Raw genomic sequence first — 21974 nt, 5'->3', positions numbered from 1 at the left:
GAAGCCAGCTTCCAGGAAGGCCTGGCAGGGCAACGGGCCTGCTAGTCTGTTTCCCTTGAAGCTAATCTGCGGCCAGGGCTGAGCCAGTTAGGTGTTAAGTGGAAAAACACTGACGTCGGGTCAGAATCTCTGGGCTCTGGTCTATGCTGGGACCCAGCAGGGACCTATGGCAACTTAAAACTCTGAATTTCCTGATCTCAAAACCAAGCAAGAGTAAACCGCACTTGGAGCGCGCTGACGCAAAAGCGGTAATTGTTACACCCCAAAGCAATACCACCATCTGATGTTAGTTTCCTGGGCTACTGAAACGTCTGGCCCAGCAGCCCCAGCGAGGCCAAGATTGCAGCAGAGGCAGAAAACTACAACTCCCAGGAGGCACCGGTCCCCCACCCCGCACACAGGCAGGCTGAGAAACTACAACTCCCAGGAAGCACTGGGTGGGACGGCGCTGGGCGGTGACGTCGCGGGGGCCGGCGCGGGGCGCTGATTCGGCCCGAGCTGCCAGCGGGGTGTCTGCCGCCGCGGGTTGTTACAGCTGCTGGAGCAGCAGCGGCCCCCGCCCCCGGGCACCCCTCCTGGGCCCTCGACCGCCGGCCCTGTGCGGTGAGTCCCGGCGAGTGGCTTCGCGGTGGCCGAACCAGAAGCCTCCTCTTGGGGCTAGAGGCAGGGTGGGAAAGAAAGTGGGGGCTGCTGGGGAGGCGCCCGGGGCTGAAGGGGACCCGGGCAGGGTGAGCGGAGGTGGAGGGGGTGCATCAGCCGAGGGGGTGCATTAATCGAAGGGATGCCCACAGGGGAAAGTGGGGGCAGGAGACCGGGTCTGGGCCGTCGTGGGGGAGTGCTCCGGCTGGAGGAGGGGGGCGGGGAGAGGCTGGGCTTCGGGGATAAATTGGCCGCCTCCAGGGCTGGGTGAACGCGTGGAGGTGGGGGTGGGGCTCCGGACCGGGCTGGGCTTGAAGTGCGAGGTCCTAGGCTGGGGAGCGGAGCGGGAGGCCCCTCTTCGGCTTGAGTCCCGCTCGGATAATCCCAACAATAGCGAAGACTCCACCTCCTCTTTTTCACCCTCTTCCCCTGCTAGTGGGGGTTCGCCCCGGTACTTGCCGTCTTTCCATTTCCACCGTCCTCCCCAGTCCGGGAGGCTGGGCCAGAGCTGAGGTGAGCGACTGTGGCCCCGCGGGTTGGGCGGTGGGGAGAATGAAAATGGCATTGTGGAGTGATGCCAGGGACCCCATTGTTGGGGTCCGGGTTGTGGGCTTGGATGTTTTGTGCTCTTCATCTAGAAGGCAAAAGATTTGCTGCTTAAGGGGCTGCCCTTACTTGGGGGAAAGAGTGGGAAGCGCGCACCTGGCAGCTGTGCTGGGGCGCACTGTGGCCTGGGCTTAGGTGCCAGACTGGGACAGGGATATTTGTGTGTGGAGCCAAGGGGGGAAGGGAGGGAAGGAGTAGAAAACAGCTACCAGCAAGAGAGTAGTTAACAGAACAGAGTTGCTGCAGGCTTTGGTTTGAGACGGGTTATGAAACCACATCAGGCACTGCCACGGCAGCCACCTGCCAGCTAGGGCGGCCAGAACTTTTCAGCCTCAGCTGCTGTAGACTTACTTTACTGGGTTCTTCTTCCTATTTTTCCCCTTCTGGGTGAGGGGCAATTGTTTTTTGGTTTTTGTTTTTGTTTTTTTACTCATGGAAGTGATATGTACCCTTAGTCACACAAACCTCTTAAGAGTGTTTCCTGGCTGCCAACCTTTTTCTTAGTTTCTTGATTTCTCCTGTCTTTTTGAGGGTCTTCTGGGATTTCTGCTGTCAGGGGAGCTAGTGTTCAGTCTTCAGGAAGACACTTCCAAGGGTATCAGTTTAGGTCCTAGGTCTCGGCCCCTCCTGGACTCATCAGGCTTCATTGGATGCCCTAGTTCAGCCAGAAAGGAGTGTAGGATGATCTGGAATTCAGCAAAGCCTGTGGTATTGCTGGATAAAATACGGGGGGACAGCTACAGGTCTCTGTACTACCACACCTTTATAGGCCTAGGTTAGGGAGAAGGGGGAGGGGCAAGCAGTTTCTGGTCTGACTTGGGGGACTCTGCCTCTCTCCTTACTAGTAAGTCCTTCAGAGGCCTCACTTCCTAGCCAGCTCCCCACCGTCCCAGGCTTTTGCGAAGTAGTAGGTGTAGTAGGTGTCCCAAGAGCCATGTTAGGGTAACTGAAGCTCCAAGTCCCTGGGAACGTAAACAACTGATTTAGTCTTGGTTTTCTAGTTCCTTGGGTTTCTGTTAGGCCCAATTATCCAGCCTAATGGGCTGAGCTGACGGGCCTCAGGAGCATTACTTCCAGGATGCACCCTGGGACATCTCACACATGTTTGCATGTTGGGAGAGAGTGTTGTGGGTCACATTTCCCTTGAGGTCTCTTAGCTTGGGGCTCTCTGAGAAGAGGAAACTTGTTCTCATTATTCTGGAAGTAAGGAACTGATCCTTGAGAATCCTGGCTCCCACACGGCTTGGCTGTGATCCTTGCCAGAGATAGATAGCAACCGACTCTGAGGGGATTTGTTGCAGCAGGGTGAAGGAGGCGGCCTTCTGGGCACTTCCAGGATACCTCCATCTGGGAGCCCTTTCTGCATCCCCAGGGAAGATGGGGTTGTTACCATGGTGATGACCTTAGGGTCTTTACCAGGCAGGACCTCCCCTCACCTAGGGAGGTGAGCCAGTAGAAAGGCACAGTCTGTTCCCACCTCTTGCTGGTTACAGGGCCCTTAAGGATTTGGAACAGCTGAGCTCTCGACAAGGGGGCTGCTCATTCCCCTCTTTATGTGCATCCAGGAATGCAGCTGGCTTGCATTGTTTCTTGGGCATCAAGGGCAGCCCTCCTGGTTCCTCCTGCTGCAGGGCTGTGCCATTGGAACTGGGCAAGGGGGAGCATGGTGGTAACTTACACCTGGAAACAGGGGCTTGGAAAAGAGGCTGAGGTGAGGATGGGTGGGGCGGAGAGGAAAGGGGCAGGAGAGAGGCCCCAGGTGTAGTTTTGTGTCCTTGGGCAGGGTGTGTTGATGTGGGTTTCAGCTGCCCGTTGGAACTGTAGATGTTGGCCACGTTCTCTATCTTCACCTCTCCTGTGTTGGGGAAAAGGGCCCTGGTGGTTTGGCAGCAGAGTGGGCGGCATCACAAGGGTTAGCTTGAGTGGCTGCCAAATGGACAAAACATCTTGCATGGGTTGTTTTGTGTCACCAAGAAGGAGGCCTCCAAGTCTGGGCAGAGGTTGTCCCTAGTCTGTTGTTTTCTCTTTCCTTCCTCCCACCCCCGCAACTTACCTGTCTTCCTGGATCAGGGTTGGGAGAGACCCAGGATTGGATAATTAGGGGAGATGGGTAGAAGCAGTGACCCCCAAATATTTCATTCACTGCTGCCTGTTCTCACCCCACCGCCTTTTGTTAATTTTAATGGTGGTGGGAACACGGGTAGGAGATGCCCCTTATCAGGCCCTCAGCAAGACGGTCCAGCAGGGGTTATATTGAGTGATTCTGAGGGGACAGTCCTCTTCTCCCCTCCCCTGAGCTTGGTGGGAAGAGGGTCCTCATCAGAATGCTCTGGAGGATGAGATTGGGGAACAGGCAATGGTTTCTTTGCTCTGGGCTGGATGGCTCTTGATGACCTATCCACTGAGGCAGTCCTGGTGCCTTGAGGGGCTCTGTCCCGATTGGACAATGTGTAGGGCAGCCTGGTGTTTATCCCAGCCCGGCAGTGGGAAACCAATGGAGCTAAGTCCACGCGGACTTTCTTTGTCCTCTTTGCTTGAGAATCAAAGCAGCAGAACTGCGTGGAGTTCTTGGGGAAAGCAGTGCCTCCCTCCCTGTGGGATTTGGATGGGGCGAGGGGGCAGGGAAAGTGGTGTGACCTGTCTCACCTGTGCTGCTTGTTTGCAGAGCAGCGGCAGGAGAGGGGCAGCAGGATGAATGTGGGCACGGCACACAGTGAGGTGAACCCCAACACGCGGGTGATGAACAGCCGCGGCATCTGGCTGTCCTACGTGCTGGCCATCGGGCTTCTCCATGTCGTGCTGCTCAGCATCCCCTTTGTGAGCGTCCCTGTTGTCTGGACCCTCACCAACCTCATCCATAATATGGTGAGGGCCTGCCTGCTGCCCGTCCCGACCATGTGGGCTGCTCTTTGGTGGGGCGGAGGAGTAGAAGGAGCCCCCCAAACATGGGCCAGATGTCAAGGTGACACGCTGACAACGTTTGTCACCCAAGCCCGGACCCAGCTCTCATCTCTGCTTTGTCCCCACTTCTGGGTGCCAGCCACGTGCACTCTGATAAGAGGACTAAAATTTGCAGATTTGTCCACACCTTCAGGATGTGGACCTGGAGGGAGGCCCGCTGGGAACTGAACTAAGGCCTCCAGAGAGTCCCCAGGACCCAGGCGCCCATCCTGGCACAGAAATGCCCCTCTCCCAAGTCTGGATTCCCAGCCATCTTCCAGTCTGGTCCCTCTGCTCCCTCAGCTCCTGCCTGCTAGCTTGTACTCTTTGGTAGGCAAGCAGGGGCCGTCATCTCATCCCCGCCCAGCTGGCACAGGGAAGCTACCACTGGGCCAGACGGGCACTTCTGCAGCTGAGTTCTCTCCATGCCTTATCCTCATGCCAGGCTGTCCTCTCACCCGGTGGGCTCCCTTCTTCTCCTGCCAGGCTCCCAGCTGCCCCATCCTGACCTCCAGCCCACATCCCTCTGCCCCTCAGAGGGAGGCTCCACAGAACCCAGAACACAGTTCTTTGACTGGGGTGGTGGAGCTGAGCTGGAGGGCCTTTTGCCTTTTGTGTCCTCTAATGAAGTCCCCTTCCTCCAGGGCATGTACATCTTCCTGCACACGGTGAAGGGGACACCCTTCGAGACTCCGGACCAGGGCAAGGCGAGGTTGCTAACCCACTGGGAGCAGATGGACTATGGGGTCCAGTTCACAGCGTCTCGGAAATTCTTAACCATCACGCCCATCGTGCTGTGAGTGCCTTGGGTGGAGGAGGACGCCAGCAGGCAGGCCAAGGCCTGGGGAACCCTGGGCCCTGCCAGGCTTAAACCCGTCCCCAGCTCTGGCTTTTGGCATGGGCATGAGCAGAGGCAGGGAAGTTGGAGCATCCCCGGCTCTTCTGCTGGGCTTAGGCCTTGTGCCTCTCTGGCCCTGTGTTTCACCAAATGGGCCTTCCTTCCTGCCAGTGACGTAAGCCCACAGACCTGGGATAAAGCAAGGGGACTGGGTCGGGAGGGACCTCTAGCTGGGGAGATCTTGCCACCCTACTTCTGTTCTGGGGGTCTTTCCCATAACTCCACACCTGTTGGGGATCTGCCACTCCCCACCCAGGAGTGAGGGAGGAAGGGTCCTCCAAACAGAGTCTTATGCTTCTTCCCAACCTTCCCACCCAGGTACTTCCTCACCAGCTTCTACACCAAGTACGACCAGATCCATTTCATCCTCAACACTGTGTCCTTGATGAGTGTGCTCATCCCCAAGCTGCCCCAGCTCCATGGAGTCCGGATTTTTGGAATCAATAAGTACTGAGGGTGCCGCCCCTTCCCCTGCCTGGGATGGTAGGGGAGGGGTAGAGGCCTACGCTGTGAAGCTGAAGACAGAAGGAGCCTCTGGATCCTGTTAGAGATGGGGGTCGAGCCTCTGGGCCCTAGTTTCCCCTTCCAATTTCCCTGGTAGCCGACTTGACGTAGCTTGTAGTGGGGTTCAGGTGGGCCCCCCAGGTCTCTGACCCTTTCTGATTTTTTTTGATCTTTTCCTTTTGCCTTTTGGATAGAGACTCCGTGGGGGCAGTCATGGGACGGGCTGGGCTCCCAACCTGTGAGGCTGGGACAGGAGAAACCCCCTGCTCACTTGCTCATCCTCAGACTGCTAAAGCACTTTAACCCCTGCAAGAGGAGCAGGGGGGACGGTACAGCTTCTGGATTGGTTCACTTTTATTCTTAAGTTTTTAGGATGACACTCAGTGTGTGCTCGTATGTGTAAAAGCAAGTGCACGACGATGCCTCATCCCTCTGGGTAGAGAACTGCCTATTGCAAGTCTCATGCTTTTGGCAGCTCCCCTACAGCCCACCCGGGGCACTGGATGGGAGCGGGGAGGGTAAGGAGAGGGATGGTGGGGCTGGGTGTGGATGGCCTGGTCTCAGAGGCGAGGGGGCCATGGCCACTCTCATCTTGGGCCTGGTGGAGGTGGGGAGGATGGTTTGGGGGGCGGGGATGGGGACAGTGAATTGAGACTTGGAGGAAGGGGCCGTGTAGCCACAGAGATTGGTATAAGGGAGGAGTGTGGGGATAGAAGCCAGACTCAGCCTCCTCCTTTGGGAAGTGGTCAGGCTCGGAGAGTTAAATTCCCCAGGCATGGTGGTGATAATCGGAAGGGAGGCTGCGGGGTCGGAGGTGGGGGTTACAGCTCCGGGGTTAGTGTGAGGAGTGGAGAGGGGTGGAAGAGGCCCATGAGTCATCGTTAGCACGTTAGCACATGTCCGCTTTGACACTGCCCTGTGCAGGGGTGTGAGGGGTGTGGGGAAACCGGGACAAATGATGAATGGTGGGGCCCTTCTGCAACCTTCACCTCGTAGCCTCCTCATGCATACTGGAGCTGGACGGGGCCTCTTGTGTGTACATGTGGGGCTATGGGGCCGCCCCCAAATGGGGTGGGTAGGCCAATGGGGTGGGTGGGCCACAGAATGGTCCCTGCTCGAGCAGGGTAGTAGAAGGAGCCAGGAGTGACCTTCGGGCACTGTCTCCTCAGCCTGAGGGCGGGAGATGGGCAGGAGCCTGAGTGTGGGCTGGAGAGGAGCCGCCTTTTTCCCCTCCCCAATCTGACCAGGGTCTGGGTTACTTTTGAAAAGGTGTGGGTGCCTGTGCCCCCTTCCAGGGCCCTGAGGGAGGAGGGGAGGACATTGGTCCTGTTTCCTGCCTCCTGGCCCCCCTACCCCCCACCCCATGTATCATAGGGAACTTTCACCTCGAAATCTTTCTAAGCAACGTGTGAATAGGATTTTTACTCCCTTTGTACAGTATTCTGAGAAACGCAAATAAAGGACAATGTGTTCCTGTTTCCCCTGAGTCTGGCCTCTGCTTCCTGGAGGGCCCTGGGGGAGGGGGCAGGGGTTTGGGCAGCAGTTCCTGCTGAGGGCAGTGTGAGGGGCTCTGGGGCTGCTGGTCTTCCTGCTGCTCCCAGGGGAGAGAGCGGGAGAGAGCCTGAGGGGCTGATGGGAACTGGCAGAGGCAGCAGCAGAATCCTGCTCTGTGACCTGGCCTGGCGGTTCATCTGTCAGAACTTCTACCTCTGGTCTCCGTGGGCTGGCTGAGTGATGGCTTGTGCGTGGCCTGGAAGGGGGTCAGTTGGGCAATGACTTCATAAATGAAGGCGGAGTCCCGAGGGGTGCCCAGCCCTTTCCTCAGAATGCCTTTCCCAGCTCTCACTTCTCTCCCCCTAGTGCTCTTTCCCTGGGAGGGCTGCATTTCCTCCTGGCCTCTCTGTCTTTGGAGGAATCTTCATGCTTCCTCCCTTCTGCCGTGAGCATGAGTGGGAGAGGAAGAGGTAGCCCCCCAGGGCTTATTTAGGCTCCTGGGGCCAGGAAAGGGGAGGAGTCCTTTAGTGGAGGAACTCTGATCTTTGAGGTTCTGACCGCTCAGTGTGAGCTGTGGCAGTGTTACGTGCTATTCCTAGGACAGGTGCAAAGTCCCAGGTAGATGGGAGGAGCTGCCTCAGGCAGGCCGGGCTTCTCTCTGGCTCTGGGCCAGCGTCACAGTGTGTTTGGAGTGGGTGTTGGGAAGAGTGCAGGGTCTTTGCCCACGTCTGCTGAGTGAGGCCCACACAGTGCTGGGAGGAGCAGTACACCTCTCTGGGCCCAGTCCTGGGGGTGGGGGTGCCCTGGGAGCTTCCATGGACCTGCAGGAGTATAGTCAGGGTGAGGGGCTGGGGCACATCAACAACAACCAGCGTTCAAATCCTGCTCTGCCACTTACTAGACTTGTGGCCTTGCCAAGTTACTTCTCTGAGCTTCAGTTTCTTCCTCTGTTGCAGAAGGATAATAGGCATTAGGGCTGTTGTAGGATTAGCACAACACCTGGTATAGTAAATACTGAACACGTGATAGCCACATTAGTATCATTACTGTCGTTAACTACCACCATAATTTCTTTAATGTTGTTTTGGAACTGAGGGATAAGGGGGCCAGGAGACGGGCAGGCTCGCTCCGGTGGTTTATCTCTGAGGACTGAGGGGTGGGGGCCAGAGGCCTCTCTCTGGAGAAGGAGGTGGGTGGAGAGGACAGGTGGAGGCGTCTCCCTGAGAGGGCTATGTGGGAGCATGTGTGGGGAGGAAGGCTGAGTCCTCCTTGCTGGCCAGCCTGTTCCCCACAGATGTTGGCTGCTGTAGCTCTCAGTCTTCAGCCTTGCCCACCGCAGCATGGCAGCATGGTAGCTGTTTCCAGCTCTATCTCTCTCTTCATACCCCTGACACGACCATAGCCGTTGCCTGCTGGCACTTGGATTGCATGGTCCAGTATGCCTCCTGCACCATTCTCTGGCCCCAAACTCACCTAGAATACATACCAGGTAAAGATTATCTATCTATCTTTCTATATCTATCTATCTATCTATCTATCTATCTATCTATCTATCTAATCTATCTTACCTATCCTACCTATCTTACCTATCCTACCTATCTTACCTATCTTACCTCTGGCCTTATCTGCCTCCAGCCCAGCCATAATGTGGCTTATCTAAAGGCCTGAGAGATGGGGCACCTAGCCCTACCCAGCTTTCCAGTTCTTTCAGTTCCCTTCTTAGGGCTTCCTGAGACACGGTGGCCAGGACCTGTGCAGAGCTCTTACAGAGGGGATTCTCACAACCTCCATTCCTTGTGAGCAGCTGAGGTGAGTGGCCCCCAAGATAGGCCTGTGGGCCCTGGGCACTGCCTTTCCAGGCAGCCAGAAGAATTCCCAGGCTGAGACTGAGCTGAGAGCTGGCCACCATGATGGGGGCAGGGAAGGAGAAGGGAGCATGGGTGAGCAGATGCCTGGGCCAGCCAGAAGGGACTTAGGGGAAGGTTGCCAGATGTAGGATAGGGAAGTGGAGACCAGAAGGCTTGTGAGGGGAGTCCTGGCCCCAGGAGGAAAACAGAGGAGCCTGAAGAAAGGGAAACATCTCAAGAGGAAGGAGTTGCAGAGTGATTGATGGAAGGGGAGAGGGAGAAGGATTTGGAGGTAAGAGTGCGGGAAGGGTCTGGTGTGGTGGGGACAAAGAGCTGCTGCTCAGTAGGAAAAGGGAAGGACCGGCTGTATCAGGTTGGATTTGGTAATGAGCCTATGGAGGGTCCTGCAGGGGAGCTGGGGGGGGGGGTGGTACAGGGGCCAACTGTAGACCTGGAGAGGGTGAAGGGGAAAGTGGGTGGAGGAGAGGCCCCAGGTAGAGTTTTGGGATTCATTTTATTTTTCCAAGAGTAAGGGGACCTTTCAGATGGTGACCAGTAACTGAGGAGACAGGACCTGGGGGTGGAGGGCTATCCAGGACACCTACCCCCAAGCCACTCTTGCATTCCATCCTTTCTCTTTCGTTTTCTTCTGAGGCAGAGTTATCACTATCTCATTGGGAAATGGTTGGTAGGAGTACCCATCCCACTACCTTGCAGAACACAGCAAGGGAGGGAGGCCCAGGAGTCAGAGCCAAGGGAAGAAGTAATCATGGGGGTTGGTAATGTGAGGTCTGGCAGCCATGCCTCTTATCTTTTCCTGGGTCCTCTGTTCATCAACACTGTGGGGGTCTGGCTGGAAGATGGTGGGCCTGCCTTCCTACCCCTCAGGCCCTTCTGAGCAAAGGGGCAACTCTGCTGTGGGAGAAAACAGACCTCACTCTTACTTTCCTTTTGGGATAAACACTGTTCCATCTTTCCTCCAGAAGGGTTCTATGAAGGGCAGAGGAGAATCTAGCATTCGTGATGGTTACCCTCCTTGGTGTATAGTGACCACCTCACATTCTAGAAACAGGGAAGTCAAATAATTCCAAGTCCTGATTGTTCTAGAACCTTTGGATCTTCATTGACCCCAGGCTGCCAAAGGGAGATTTAAAAACCTGAACCAATATCTCCCTTCCCCAAACTGAAACTGGCTTCTTTGTCTCCAGTTGGTCCAGGCACAATGTCCAGCCTATTTGAGGAAATCACGAGTTGTGGTCCAAGAGACGGAGCTGGAGGGGATATGATTGCTGTCAGAAGCATCCTTGACTCTGACAGATTTCACTGCTTCTCTCCGGTGAGTGGGAGGAGAAATTTCCGGAGATGCCAGTACCACAGGACAGACCTCACCCTAGAGGACATAGTGGAGAGAGAGGAGGGTGAAGTGCTGTTTGATAAGCTGGATTCTGGGCTCCAAGGTCAGTACGAGGGGGTAAGAGATGGCCAGCCAGGAGACTTCACCCACTCCTGCTCTACCACACTGTCAACTCCCCATTGCCATCAACCACGTCAGCCAGTCAACAAAGAACTTGTATGTACTAGAATTTGTTTGCATATGTCCACACACCTCAGTTTAAGAAATGCACAAAAGATGTTAACTGGAATTTAAATGAAAACTTGAAAAAAAAATGCACAGAAGAGCTGCATGGGGAGAAAGAACAGGGTAAGTGAAAATTTATTTTTATTGAAAATTATTCCTAAATTGTCTTCCTTTCCCATGTTTTCTTTTTGTAAATAATTCACTTTTAAGTTAGCTAAGGTCTTTTGATGTGTTTGTATGTTTATCATTTAGATGGATAAATAAACGGAGGCAGTTTGCTTAGTGGTTAGGAAAGGACACAGGCCTAAGAGCTGAGGGCACCTCGTTTCTAAGCCTGGCTCTGCCACTCACCAGCTGGGCGGCCTCTGGACAAGTTGCCTTCTCTCTCTCTAAGTCTGTTTCCTCAGCTGTCAACTTGACAAGAATGTTACAAGACTCAAATGATATAAATTGGGTCATTTATGACAGTGGTTGTGCAGAAGGAGCATTCAGTCAAAGTTCAGCCCCATCATTCTGCTGGCAGCTGTTATCCCTCGTGTCCCTTGGAGATCAGACTGGATGGGTGAGCAGAACTCCCTAAAGGCTTGAGGGATTTCTAGAGGAGTCTATTCCATTCCCCTGCCTCCAAACTCAGACTTTTGGGTTGCAGAAGCACTAGGGTAAATGTTGCTGAACCCTCACCTGGAGACTTATTTCAGTGTCTCAGACCTCAGGGTAAGGACTTTTACAGCTCAGACATCTTTGCTACAGCCCATCTGGATCTCATTAAGAAAAGAATGCAAACAGTACCACTGTATAGTTTTAGAGCACCTGCTATGTGCCAGGCATAGCCGTTATGTGACCAAGAGCAGCGTCCAGATTACTTGGGCCTTTCCACAAGTGGTTTCATTAAGTGAGCAAGGGGCTTCAGGAAAATTTCAGATGATCATTTTTCAAAGACTGAGTCAATTCTCTGAAAAGTAAATTGCTAAGAGCCAATTTACTAAAAGCTAGTCTCCAAAAACCAGTTTGCCAGATGACCAGTTCACTGAAAACAGAAAAAAACTTTAGACTAGGACTAGGGTGTTTTGCCATGATATTACTCCCCAGGGACAGGGGGAAAAGCGTTAAGTACAGAAAAAAAATTGACAAGTTAACTTCCTTTAAGGGAAAGTCTGTCTGTTTGCATAAACAAATCAGGGACAGAGGTGAAACCAAACTTTGAAAAAAATCCTTAAGAATGAAGTGGATGGGTGATTTGAATTGATTTTTAGCAACTTGGCCTGCTTCCTTCTCAAATAGATTATTTTTTAATTATATGGTGCTGATGGTGTGGTTAAGGTGGCATAGGTTTTTGTTTTGTTTTGTTTTGTTTTCCATTAACTAAAGTCCATATACTTTATTCTGATTATCTTGGTTCTTACCTAATATCCTTTCTCTGTTCCAAGATCTCATTCAGGATACCACATTACCTTTAGTTGTTGTATCTCCTGAGGCTTCTCTTGGCTCTGACAGTTTCTCAGACTTTCCTTATTTTTGATGATCTTGACAGTTTTGACGAGTACTGGTCAGGCATATTATAGGATGCTTGTCTATTGGCATTTGCTTGACTTTTTTTCCTCATGGTTAGACTGAAGTAATGGGTTTTGGAGAGGAAGACCATCGAGGTAAAGTACTATTCTCACTGCATCATATCAAGGGTATGTGCTATCAACATGACTTATCACTGTTAATGTTGACCTTGGTCACCTGGCTGAGGTGGTGTTTGTCAAGTTTCTCTACTGTAAAGTTAGCACGCCCCCCCCCCCCCCCCCATATATTACATTGTTTTTGTGCTTAAGGCTTGATTTTTCTTTTGTCCTGGATAAAGTACATGTACACTTTTACATTGCTCAAGACACAAATGGATCCTAGAATGTTAGTGTAACCCATACAGGACTGATTTGAGGCACCATTTCCGGTTCTGTCACGTTTCCGTCAGTTACAAAATGTGTTTGTCTCTGGAGATCCAGCCCTGCCCGACCCCCTAAACCTGGCTGTATGAGTTCCTCCTCGTCTGTAGGTTCACATTTGGGAGGTCTGAGAGAAAGGCAGTCAGCTGGCAGCATCTCCACACATGCTCCGCTAACCCCAGCACAGCAGCTGACTCGGAATCAAGGCCCTTATGAAAGTGGCTGATCAGTCTGGGCAGAGTCCACACGGATAGGCAGTGTTCCAGGATTGCTTCACTTTATACCTGCGTGGTTCATACAAACACTGGAGACTGAAGTCTGCTTAATTTTTATTTCTCAATTGGCAAGAGCTCCTAATTCTTTAGCTTTACTTTTCCTTGGCTCATTTCAGCCTCTCAGATAGTTAAATAGGACTAGCTCACATTTATTGAGCATTTAGTATGTGTGCAAGGCATTTTGCTAAGTGCCTAACTGCATTTTTTACTTAATTTCTCCAAGCACAGGAAGTAGGTACTATTAATATTCTCCTTCCATGAATAAAGAAACAGATTCAAAGAGGTCAAGTGACTTATCTAAGGTCATTTAGTAAGAAGGTGGCAGAATAGGTGCAAACCTGGGATTATGTGACCCTTGTGGTGACTCCTGATGAGCACAGCATTTCCTGGGAGCCACAGCTGGAGGATCTCTGCAGAAGGGAAGGGGATTGTAGAGGGGGAGCCCAGGATGGGGCTGCTCCGGGGAGAATTTTCTGCAGAGAGATCTTTTGGGTCAGCCTCAGTATGACCTTTACCCTTTCCAGGCCAAAAGGCTGAGTTCCAAGTTCTGGATGTGGTAGACTCAAAAGGAATGTTGACAGTGAAATTATCGAAAGAATAATTGCAGCGACCTTCCACAGATCCCACAAGCAGAGAATCAAGACATTGGAGAGCTGGATACCCAGCAGTATCTGGATTCCCTTGAGAACAGGTGAGGCTGGAGATGGGCAGCAGTGGGGAGAGAGAGGGGGAGATGCCCCTTTTGAGCACCAAGAGCATCTGAGATGGAGGTGCCCCGGCCAGTGCAGTCCCTCACGCCCAATTCCCGGCACTTCCCAAGCCCGTTCCTTACTCAAGCGTGGCCTCCTCTTCCCCCTTCGGAAAGCCTTCTCATTCTTCATGCATCAGCCTCCAGGAAACCCTCCAACACCCCCAGCTCACTTGCTTCCCTGCTACCCTCCAGGGTGATTGATTCTTCTGGCTTGGACCCAAACCTGCTGGTTTCACGAGGCCACTTTCTGCTCTCCTATGAGTTGCCAAGATCTGTGTTTTGTGCTGTTTTGCTCTGCCTTGTGGCAAGCCATGCCCCTGTTCCTCAGTGGACTGGGAATAGCTTATGACCGCAACAGCTTTTACTAACCTCTCTGCGTTTATCCACAGCACACAGTAGGCGCTCACTAAGAGAGTCAAAGTGAAGCACAATGAAATCACAGCACCCCTGTAGAACATTTCCTGCACAGAAAGTGCCACAACTCCACCCCATCAGGGGGGCACTAACCAACTACCACAGAGTTTCTGATGGTTGAGGGCATGGTGCTTCCAAGGGACTTACAGGGACATCACCAGCCTTCTCCCTCAGCGGGCATTTTATTGTTGGTGTGGGTGTTTTCTCCCCTAGCTGAAATTGTTGGAGAGTGTGGAGCAGCTTAGTGGAGGGGACTCAAACTTTCTCATGGCCTAGCCCTCCTTGAGTGAAATGCCTTTTGTTTTTCCTTTTTAGTTAAAAAGTGAAAGGCTTCCACTGAAATTTTACTGGTCCTTTGAACTACCCCTCCCTACCATAGTGTTGCTGGGGAGGGGTCTTTGGAGTTTTTCAAAGGGAGCTCAATTTTTTCTAGAATGCCTGTTGTTTCTAGTATGAGGCCCTGTGGTGTGTGCATAGAGAGTGGGGTTGAGGAGGGTATTAGATAGGTAGAGGGAGGTCAGCAGAGGCAAGGATGTAGGTCTTCCTTGAGGGTTGTTTGCAAATACCAGAAGTTCCATCAGGCTATTTTTAGTCACAAAATACATTTCCTCATGGAATCAGAGATGCCTTCTGGAGCCCAAGGCTGTGGACAATGTGGCCAGGTCCCAGGGACCAGTATGAGGAACTGGAACCCCAACTCCCGAGAACTGGGTGTGATGATCTGGGAAGATGCCTGTCTCAGTGCCATGGGAAGGGCTCATGCTTTGGACTCCTACCGACTAGGATTTGAATTTCAACTCTACACTCATTAGCTGTGTGACCTTGGACCATTCACAACCTGTCTCTAGGCCTTAGTTTCCTCATGAAAATGGGTGCAATTCTGCCTACACCATAAGTTTGTGGTGAGGGGTGAAATGAAATGCCATGTGAAGTATCTCATGGTGCTGGCACATTGTAGCCTTCCACAGATGCTAGTGAGTTCTCTTCCCACTTCCCACTTCCTTGCTCCCACAGTGGGTAAAGTGACTACGATGGGGTGCCATGTTCTTTGGTTTTCCAGCCCCAGAGACCCATCATCTCAAATAGGAACTAGCTGATGGAGAGGGAGAAATGTCACTCCTGGGAGCCTGAGCTCTATTCCCCTCTATTCCCTCCAGTGAGTTGAAGAGAAAACTACCTACTTTGTTGCAATCAATCTGGAGAAATGAGAGCAGACCTCTATCTGGTGACAGAGACTCTGGAGACAGCAAGGAAGGAAACCCTGAAAACTGAATGGCAGTGTATGTTGTGGAGTTGGATGGGAGGCAGGGTCTGTGAGAGAACCAGCCTTGGCCCACCCATGGTAAGTCAGGCGGATACCAGCCCAGATGTCAGGCTCTTCAGCTCTCCTTCCAGACCTCCCTGAGCAGTCTCAACTGCTTCCTGGCCTTCTTATGACTTCTCATGTTGCCCCAAGAAAGTGCCTGTGGCATTGCTAAGTCCTTCCCGTCATTCTCTAGTAATGCCCTGTTTTTATTTGCTTCTTAGCATTTCTCATGGTTCATAATTACATGGGGATTTTTTGCTTATTCACTGTCTGCCTCCCTTTCCAAGATACAGGAGGGCAGGAGCCACAGTGCTTGGAATAAAAAGGTCCTCAATAAACATTTATTGACTCAACAGTGAAAGCAACATGAGTTTGGGGGTCAGATGTGGGTTCTTATTTCAGCTCTGCTACTGGTTTAGCTGTGAAACTGGCTTACCTACTGATCCTCTTTGAGCCTCAGTTCTCTCATCTGTAAAATGGGGATTGTTTGGGAGATCAAGCAAGGTAACTATGTAAAGCACCTAGGGATTAACCAACGTGAACTCCTTTTCCTAGCACCAAAGGTCAGTAACCAACCCCCTAAAGCACGTCCTGAGCTATTGAGTAAAGCAGCTCATCTTTCCCAACATGGAGAGAATGAGTAAGCAAGGCCTGATGGGGGCAGACTGAGTGCAGGTAGGTTCAGCTAGACTCTGTGTCAGCCTGGAGGGGCCCTGGTGAGCTCGAAGGTGGGGGGAAATTCCAAGGAAGGGGTGGAGGGTTCAGGGCTGGGAAGAAGGACTGAAGCTCCTTGTGCAGACACCCAGGTTTTGCCCCATCATAACGCTAATCCTTCCCTAGCTAGAGGTGTTAAGTCCTATCTCTTTCTGAGCTTGTTTTTTTTTTTTTTTTTTTTGTTTTGTTTTGTTTTGTTTTGGTGAGGGGCAGGGTATGAGAATGAGGAAAGATATGAAAGAGGAACTTATAGAGAAAGAACTTGTCTTTCTGATAACTGGTTTTCTCACTCTCTCTGGCACTAGCTATTTGTTTCTTGGGTAACACAAAATCCTTTCCAGAAAGAGAATGGCTTTTAGGCCTTCTGTTCATCATTCCAAAAAGGGCAAGGATAGTATTTTTTAAAAGAAGGTAACAAATGGCCCAGAATTATAGGGTTATCAGGGTTCAGAATGGAATAGGATGCACCCAGGGGTAGGGACCATGGTGTGAGCAGGAAAAAAATCCTGCCTATTGGAGAAGCAGATTGGATTGCATATTGGCCTAGGGTTTCCAGACTCTGACAACTTTGGCCTGCTTTGTGCAGGTTGGTGTGCTGGATCCTGGGGTCCCAGCCCTTACTGAAACCTGGGAGGCATAATTGCATTGCATGTCCAGTTCTCACATGGTAGCACTGGCTGTGAAAGGAGCACTGGAACTAGGAGTAGGAGGGTCTCAGGGTCTAGTGGCTCTGCCACTCACTGGCTCTGTAGCCTCTGGAGCCATGGTTATCCTGATGTTAGCATGACTAGAAGATCCCTGTGATTCTGAACGTTGCTTCCTCTGGAATTTCATAGTCTTCCTCTGGGTCCCAGAAAGGTTGTACTGCCTAAGAAGACTTGGGAAGGGATAGAAAGAGGTCTAGATGTGGTAGAAAATCCAGAAACTCCCAGAAGTTGTAGAAGTGAGTTTTTCAACCCTGGCAAGGTCTTGCTAGCTCAAGAGTGAATCTCTGTCATGTAAAGTGCTACACCTGGGTGGCTCAGTTGGCTAAGCGTCCAACTTTGGCTCAGGTCACAATCTCACAGCCCATGGGTTTGAGCCCTGCATTGGGTTCTGTGCTGAGAGCTCAGAGCCTGGAGCCTGCTTCAAATTCTGTGTCTCCCTCTCTCTTTGCCCCTCCCCTGCTTGCGCTCTGTCTCTTTCTCTCAAAAATAAGCATTAAAAAAACAATAAAGTGCCATAACAGGGCCATCTGGGTGGCTCAGTTGGTTAAACATCTGACTCTTAATTTTGGTTCAGGTCATGATTTCATGGTTTGTGAGACTGAGCTCTGTGTTGGGCTCTGTGCTGAGTGTGTGGCATGCTTGGGATTCTCTTTCTCCCTCTCTCCGCCTCTCCCCCTGCTCACACGTGCTCTCTCTCTCAAATAATTAATTAATTAATTAAACAAACAAATAAACTGCCATAACAGAGGAGGCAGGAGGTAGATTCCAGTCTCTGCTCTGACCCACATTTGCTGAGTGACTGAGGACCTGTTGTACCCTCTCTGGGGTTCCGTTTCTTCTTCACTTATCTAGGCGTAATCCTATGGTTGTCTGTATCTGAGGATGTAGGAAGGTGTTTGCGTATATAGTGCTTTGTCATTTACATGAAATGATAAGGATACAGTCTCCCTGGCATGAGCAGTGAGGGCTCAGAGTCCAGGAATGAAAACTCCCACCATTGGGAAGAGAATGTCCAGAGAGGGCTGGAGGTGACCTGAAGACTTTCTGAAATTATTCTTCCCTTCTTTTCAGAGGAAGATGGTTCATCTTGCTTAAGTAAGGATTGGAGCTAGCTGTGTTCAGTGTAGCTGCACACTCACCCTTGAGCCTCCTGGCTTCAAGGACTTCAGCTCAGGTGGGAGAGCCTAGTATATGTGTATGGTGGAGGAGTTGGGGAGAGAAGGGTAGGGCAGTGCCCAAAGCAGTCTTCAACTTTAGTCTGGAGGTTGCATCTGTCTCCTTAAACACAGTGGTTCTCATTGATTATATGTAGACATCACCTGGCGGAACTTTAAAACTAGTGATGCCTGAGTCCCACCTCCAGAAATTCTGATTTAAGTTATCTGGGGATGTGGCCTGGGCATCAGGATTTTTAATCATTCCCCAGGCAATTCTCATGCACGAAGTTGAGAACCACTGCTCTAACTTTGTCTAAATCCTCACTACTACTAGCGTGGTCCAGAGACTGCACTTTGAATGGCAAGGACTAAGTAAGTTTTGATTTATTGGAGGTGGAAAATAATTTGGGATTGGTACTCAACTGGGGTTGAGCTGGGAAGGTGAAGGTGAGGTTGGCAGGAGGCAATGATGATGGGTGTCTGGGAAGAAGGGTGCTTTACTTTAACTGGAAAAGATTAGAAGGGAACCAATAGAGAAGTGGTCTCATGAAGAATGGGGTCGACAGAGGCCTTGGTAATAATGGAGCTTGTTGGCTGGGTAGGTCGGGTTCTTAACTGCTGCCTCTACAGGGAAATCCTTGAGTTTGGAGGACTTCAGAAACATGAAGGAGAAGGTACAGGACATGCTGAGAGGCCTCTAGGATCTGACTGACTGTGCTAAGCTGCCTCACTAAGCACCTCAACAAGGAGGGGCAGCAACAGAATCTAGAACAAAGAGTAAGGGACCCAGGAAAGAATTGGAGCAGAGAGAGGGAGGAACCAGCAGGAGGTGCAGTTACCGTACTGAAGACAGTCTGCTATAGTGGGACTGGCACTCATCTCCCCCATCTCCTGGCCTCGGTGTCTGAGGCCCTGATCTCTGGTGACCTGGAGGGTCCAGCAGATCCTCTTGTAAGTAGCCTTTTTAATGCTTTTTAATGCTGCTTGGATCTTGGTAAAAACACATACAGAATCTATTCTGAATGTCCTGGATGCCTTGATTGGTGAGGAGGGATTTGGAAGTATGCTGGTGTGGAGGAAATGTGGAGCAAAGGGGTCTGTGGGGGTTCAAATCCTGGGAGGAAGGTGACATACATTGCCTTTTACATTTCATGAAGGATAGACTTTCACACTTTAGGAACTAGTCATTTTCCCCAGGCCAGAGGTTGGGGGATGCCTCCTCTACCCGCCTGGCAAGTCTGACCTCCTGCAAGCTAAGAGGGAAGAAAGATTCACCACAAGAGCCCATTTGGAATAACTCTCATCTATCACCAGGGGCTCTGTGGAACCTCCTTCTGATGTTTGTCCCAGGTCTGATGAAATACTGAAGCCCTGTCCCACTCTGTGCTTCTCTGCCAGCAACCCTCTTGACCCTCTTTTTTGCCCCCAGAGATATCTTAGGAGCAGCATCTTGTGGCTGAGGCCCTGGAAAAGGGGATCCTGTCCCTGTTGAAAGACCAGATAAGACACCCTGGACTGAGGGCTAGGGTCATAGTAGAAGTGAATGCCTGTGTTCTCAAGGGACTCAGAAGTCCCAGGGTACAGTCCTTCCTACTTCGTAGTTCTCTGTCAGTTCACATCCATTCCGCTGGTTTGTGGCAATTCCCTGGAACACATGGTTTCCAGGACAACTCAGGCTTAATAGGCTCTGTTGCTAGCCTATGGGTAAGAGAGGGGGGTGGAAAACTGTTAGTCTCAGGATGGCAGTGCCAACACTGATTAGCAGTGCCTGTCACTGTGTTGAGAAAGAATGAGGCTCTCCAGGCCCTGCAGGAAAAAGTGCCATTATGGATTATTACATCTGCCATGGCCCAGGATTAAGAAGTGTGGTGAAATATTTGCCATTTCTGGTATGTTTCCTTGTTCCTAGCTTTTATAGTCTGGTGTGTTTCCTTCTAGGTGGAGTCTGTCCTGGAGCAGAACTGGGGTGAGCAGCCCCACGATGTGGGCTGTGACCCTGATGCAAGATTTCTCTGTGCCCTCCGTGTTGCTGTCTCCGTCCTGCTGCAGCTGGGTGAGAAGCCTATCTTAGTGTCTTCCTAACTATGTTAGCTCTTGAACCATCTGGATGCTCCCCTCCCAGACCATCCTCTCCCCCTGCACCCCCAATCACTAGAACAATGTCTTTATAACAAACAGCTGACTTTTCTTTGATAGATCCCATTCCCTTCATGATAATGCCCCCAAATCAGCCTACATTATATGCATGGACTTTTCTAAGAGTGGCAGATTGATCATATTAATTTTCTCTCCTTGAAATCTCACTAAATAAAGTACTAGAAAAGATGTAAACCCACAATGATAAAGAGAACAAGGCAGCAGATAAGAGATTCTGACACATCTTTGGAAACTAGCAGGTTACTAAAGGAGTTTAAGCCGGGAGGTGTGGGCCTGAGATGTGCTGGAAGTGTAGGAGGAGACTGCTCTTCTCTTATCTTGAGGCTTTTCTCTTTAATATTTTTAAGACAAGGTAATTAAAAGTAAAAGAAGTATATGCTTGTAAAGCATTTCAAATATTTCTCAAAGTTGAAGGCGATCTCCCCTACTTTCTCTAATATAACCACTGTTAACATTTTGGGGTATGTTAACAGTCTTCCTATGAAACAGTGTTTAAAATGGTAATTTAGGAGCTTATGGGTGGCTTATTCAGTTAAGTGTCCAACTCTTGATTTTGGTTCAGGTTGTGATCTCATGGTTTGTGGGTTCGAGCCCTACATCGGGCTCTGCACTGACAGTGTGGAGCCTGCTTGGGATTCTCTCTCTCCCTCTCTCTCTGCCCCTACCCCACTCATGGGCATGCTCCCTCTCTTAAAATAAATAAATAAACCTCAAAATATGGTAATTTAAACATGAAACTAGGATGATATAACAAATTTGTTTTCTATTTTTTGCACTAGAGTTGTTTTTTCTTTTAAATTTGTAAAAATATCATATGCAACAAGAATTCTTGTAGATGCTGTTGGGAGTGTAGATTGGTCAACCACTTTAGAAAACTGACATATCTACTAAACACAAGCCTATGAGCTGGCGACTCCACTTTCTAGGCACGTACCCAAGAGAAATGAGTGCATGTCTTCACCAAAAGACATACATTTACAAAAACATTAGCATAAGAGCCCCAAGCTGAAAACTACTCAAATGTCCAATAACTTTAGGATGGATATGTATACTGTGCCATATTTATGCAATAAGAGAGAACAAATTACTGCTATACATAACAGTATGCATGACTTTCACAGACAATGCTAAGCAAATGAAGTCAGACACAAAAGAACATATTTATATTTGGGTCCTCTGAGAAACAGGTGCCAAACTAGAATTAGACATTAGTCTAACTAACTAAAAGACATTAGTCTTTTTAAGGGAAGAGCCTGTGAAGAATAAAGGGAGAGGAATGACAAGTCTTCAGTGCAGGTTTAAAACCTGTGAAGGGAGAGAAGGAGGGAAGAATCGAGTAGGAAGAGTCTCAGAATGCAGGGCAGTTTTGAGAGTCTCAGTCAAGTTGACTTCATCAAAGGTTGTCTACTGGAGGAGCCCCCATCAGGCAGAAATGGCCAGGCTCTAGTATCCCTACCATGCTCAGCCTTTGGCTGGAAGCAGCCCAGGGGAACTTGATCTCAGGAGGTAGATCTATAGGGCAGCAGCTAGAGGTTGTTAGTCAACTCTGCTTCTTGAAGCAGGTTCTCCTAAAGAAAAATCTGAGTGGCATCCTCCATGGCCACCACAATACTGTATGATTCCATTTATATGAGGCTCAAGAGCAGGGAATGCTTAATCAATGGTTGTTGAACTCAAAATAGTGGTTATCTTAGTGGGAATAGTCTTAACTGGAAAGAGGCATGAGGGAATCTCCTGGGGTGCTGGAAATATATAAAGATTCATTGAGCTAACATTTAAGATCAGTATATTTCACTGTATTATACATCAATAAAAAAAAAAAAGTTGGGGCACCTGGGTGGCTCAGTCGGTTAAGCAGCCAACTTCGGCTCAGATCCTGATTTCACGGTCCTTGAGTTCGAGCCCCACATTGGGCTCTGTGCTGACAGCTCAGAGCCTGGAGCCTGTTTCAGATTCTGTGTCTCCCTCTCTCTGACCCTCCCCTGTTCATGCTCTGCCTCTCTCTGTCTCAAAAATAAATAAACATTAAAAAAAAATTAAAAGAAAAAAGTTTGT

General features: G+C 50.5%; 2 protein-coding genes across 4 annotated transcripts; both read left to right on the top strand.

Annotated features, from left to right (window-relative positions):
* The first annotated feature begins 519 nt into the window (after positions 1–519).
* Positions 520–7065, top strand: ORMDL3 (ORMDL sphingolipid biosynthesis regulator 3). 3 transcript variants are annotated; one of them, XM_042914403.1, is made up of 4 exons: positions 520–603; positions 3911–4110; positions 4830–4981; positions 5402–7065. In XM_042914403.1, the coding sequence occupies exons 2-4, from the start codon at positions 3937–3939 to the stop codon at positions 5535–5537; spliced, it is 462 nt and encodes a 153-aa protein (XP_042770337.1). In that variant the 5' UTR covers positions 520–603; positions 3911–3936; the 3' UTR covers positions 5538–7065. The 3 variants fall into 3 exon arrangements, with proteins under 3 accessions (XP_042770337.1, XP_042770339.1, XP_042770338.1); XM_042914405.1 differs by having other exon boundaries at positions 522–603; positions 3916–4110; XM_042914404.1 differs by lacking the exon at positions 520–603 and adding an exon at positions 1075–1152.
* A 116-nt stretch (positions 7066–7181) lies between these two features.
* On the top strand, positions 7182–19937 carry GSDMB (gasdermin B). Its single transcript, XM_042914480.1, is given in 12 exon segments — positions 7182–8570; positions 8793–8890; positions 10137–10385; positions 13238–13309; positions 13312–13371; positions 13374–13404; positions 15036–15078; positions 15080–15282; positions 18485–18731; positions 18733–18805; positions 19192–19493; positions 19701–19937. Coding segments are annotated over 10 exon segments (1410 nt in total). The 5' UTR covers positions 7182–8570; positions 8793–8890; positions 10137–10150; the 3' UTR covers positions 19845–19937.
* The last annotated feature ends 2037 nt before the right edge of the window (positions 19938–21974 follow it).

Source organism: Panthera leo, chromosome E1 (genome assembly GCF_018350215.1).
Source record: "Panthera leo isolate Ple1 chromosome E1, P.leo_Ple1_pat1.1, whole genome shotgun sequence".
Lineage (NCBI taxonomy): Eukaryota > Metazoa > Chordata > Mammalia > Carnivora > Felidae > Panthera > Panthera leo.
The sequence above is the reverse complement of the archived record's forward strand: the minus strand, read 5'-3'. Positions and strand labels throughout refer to the sequence as shown.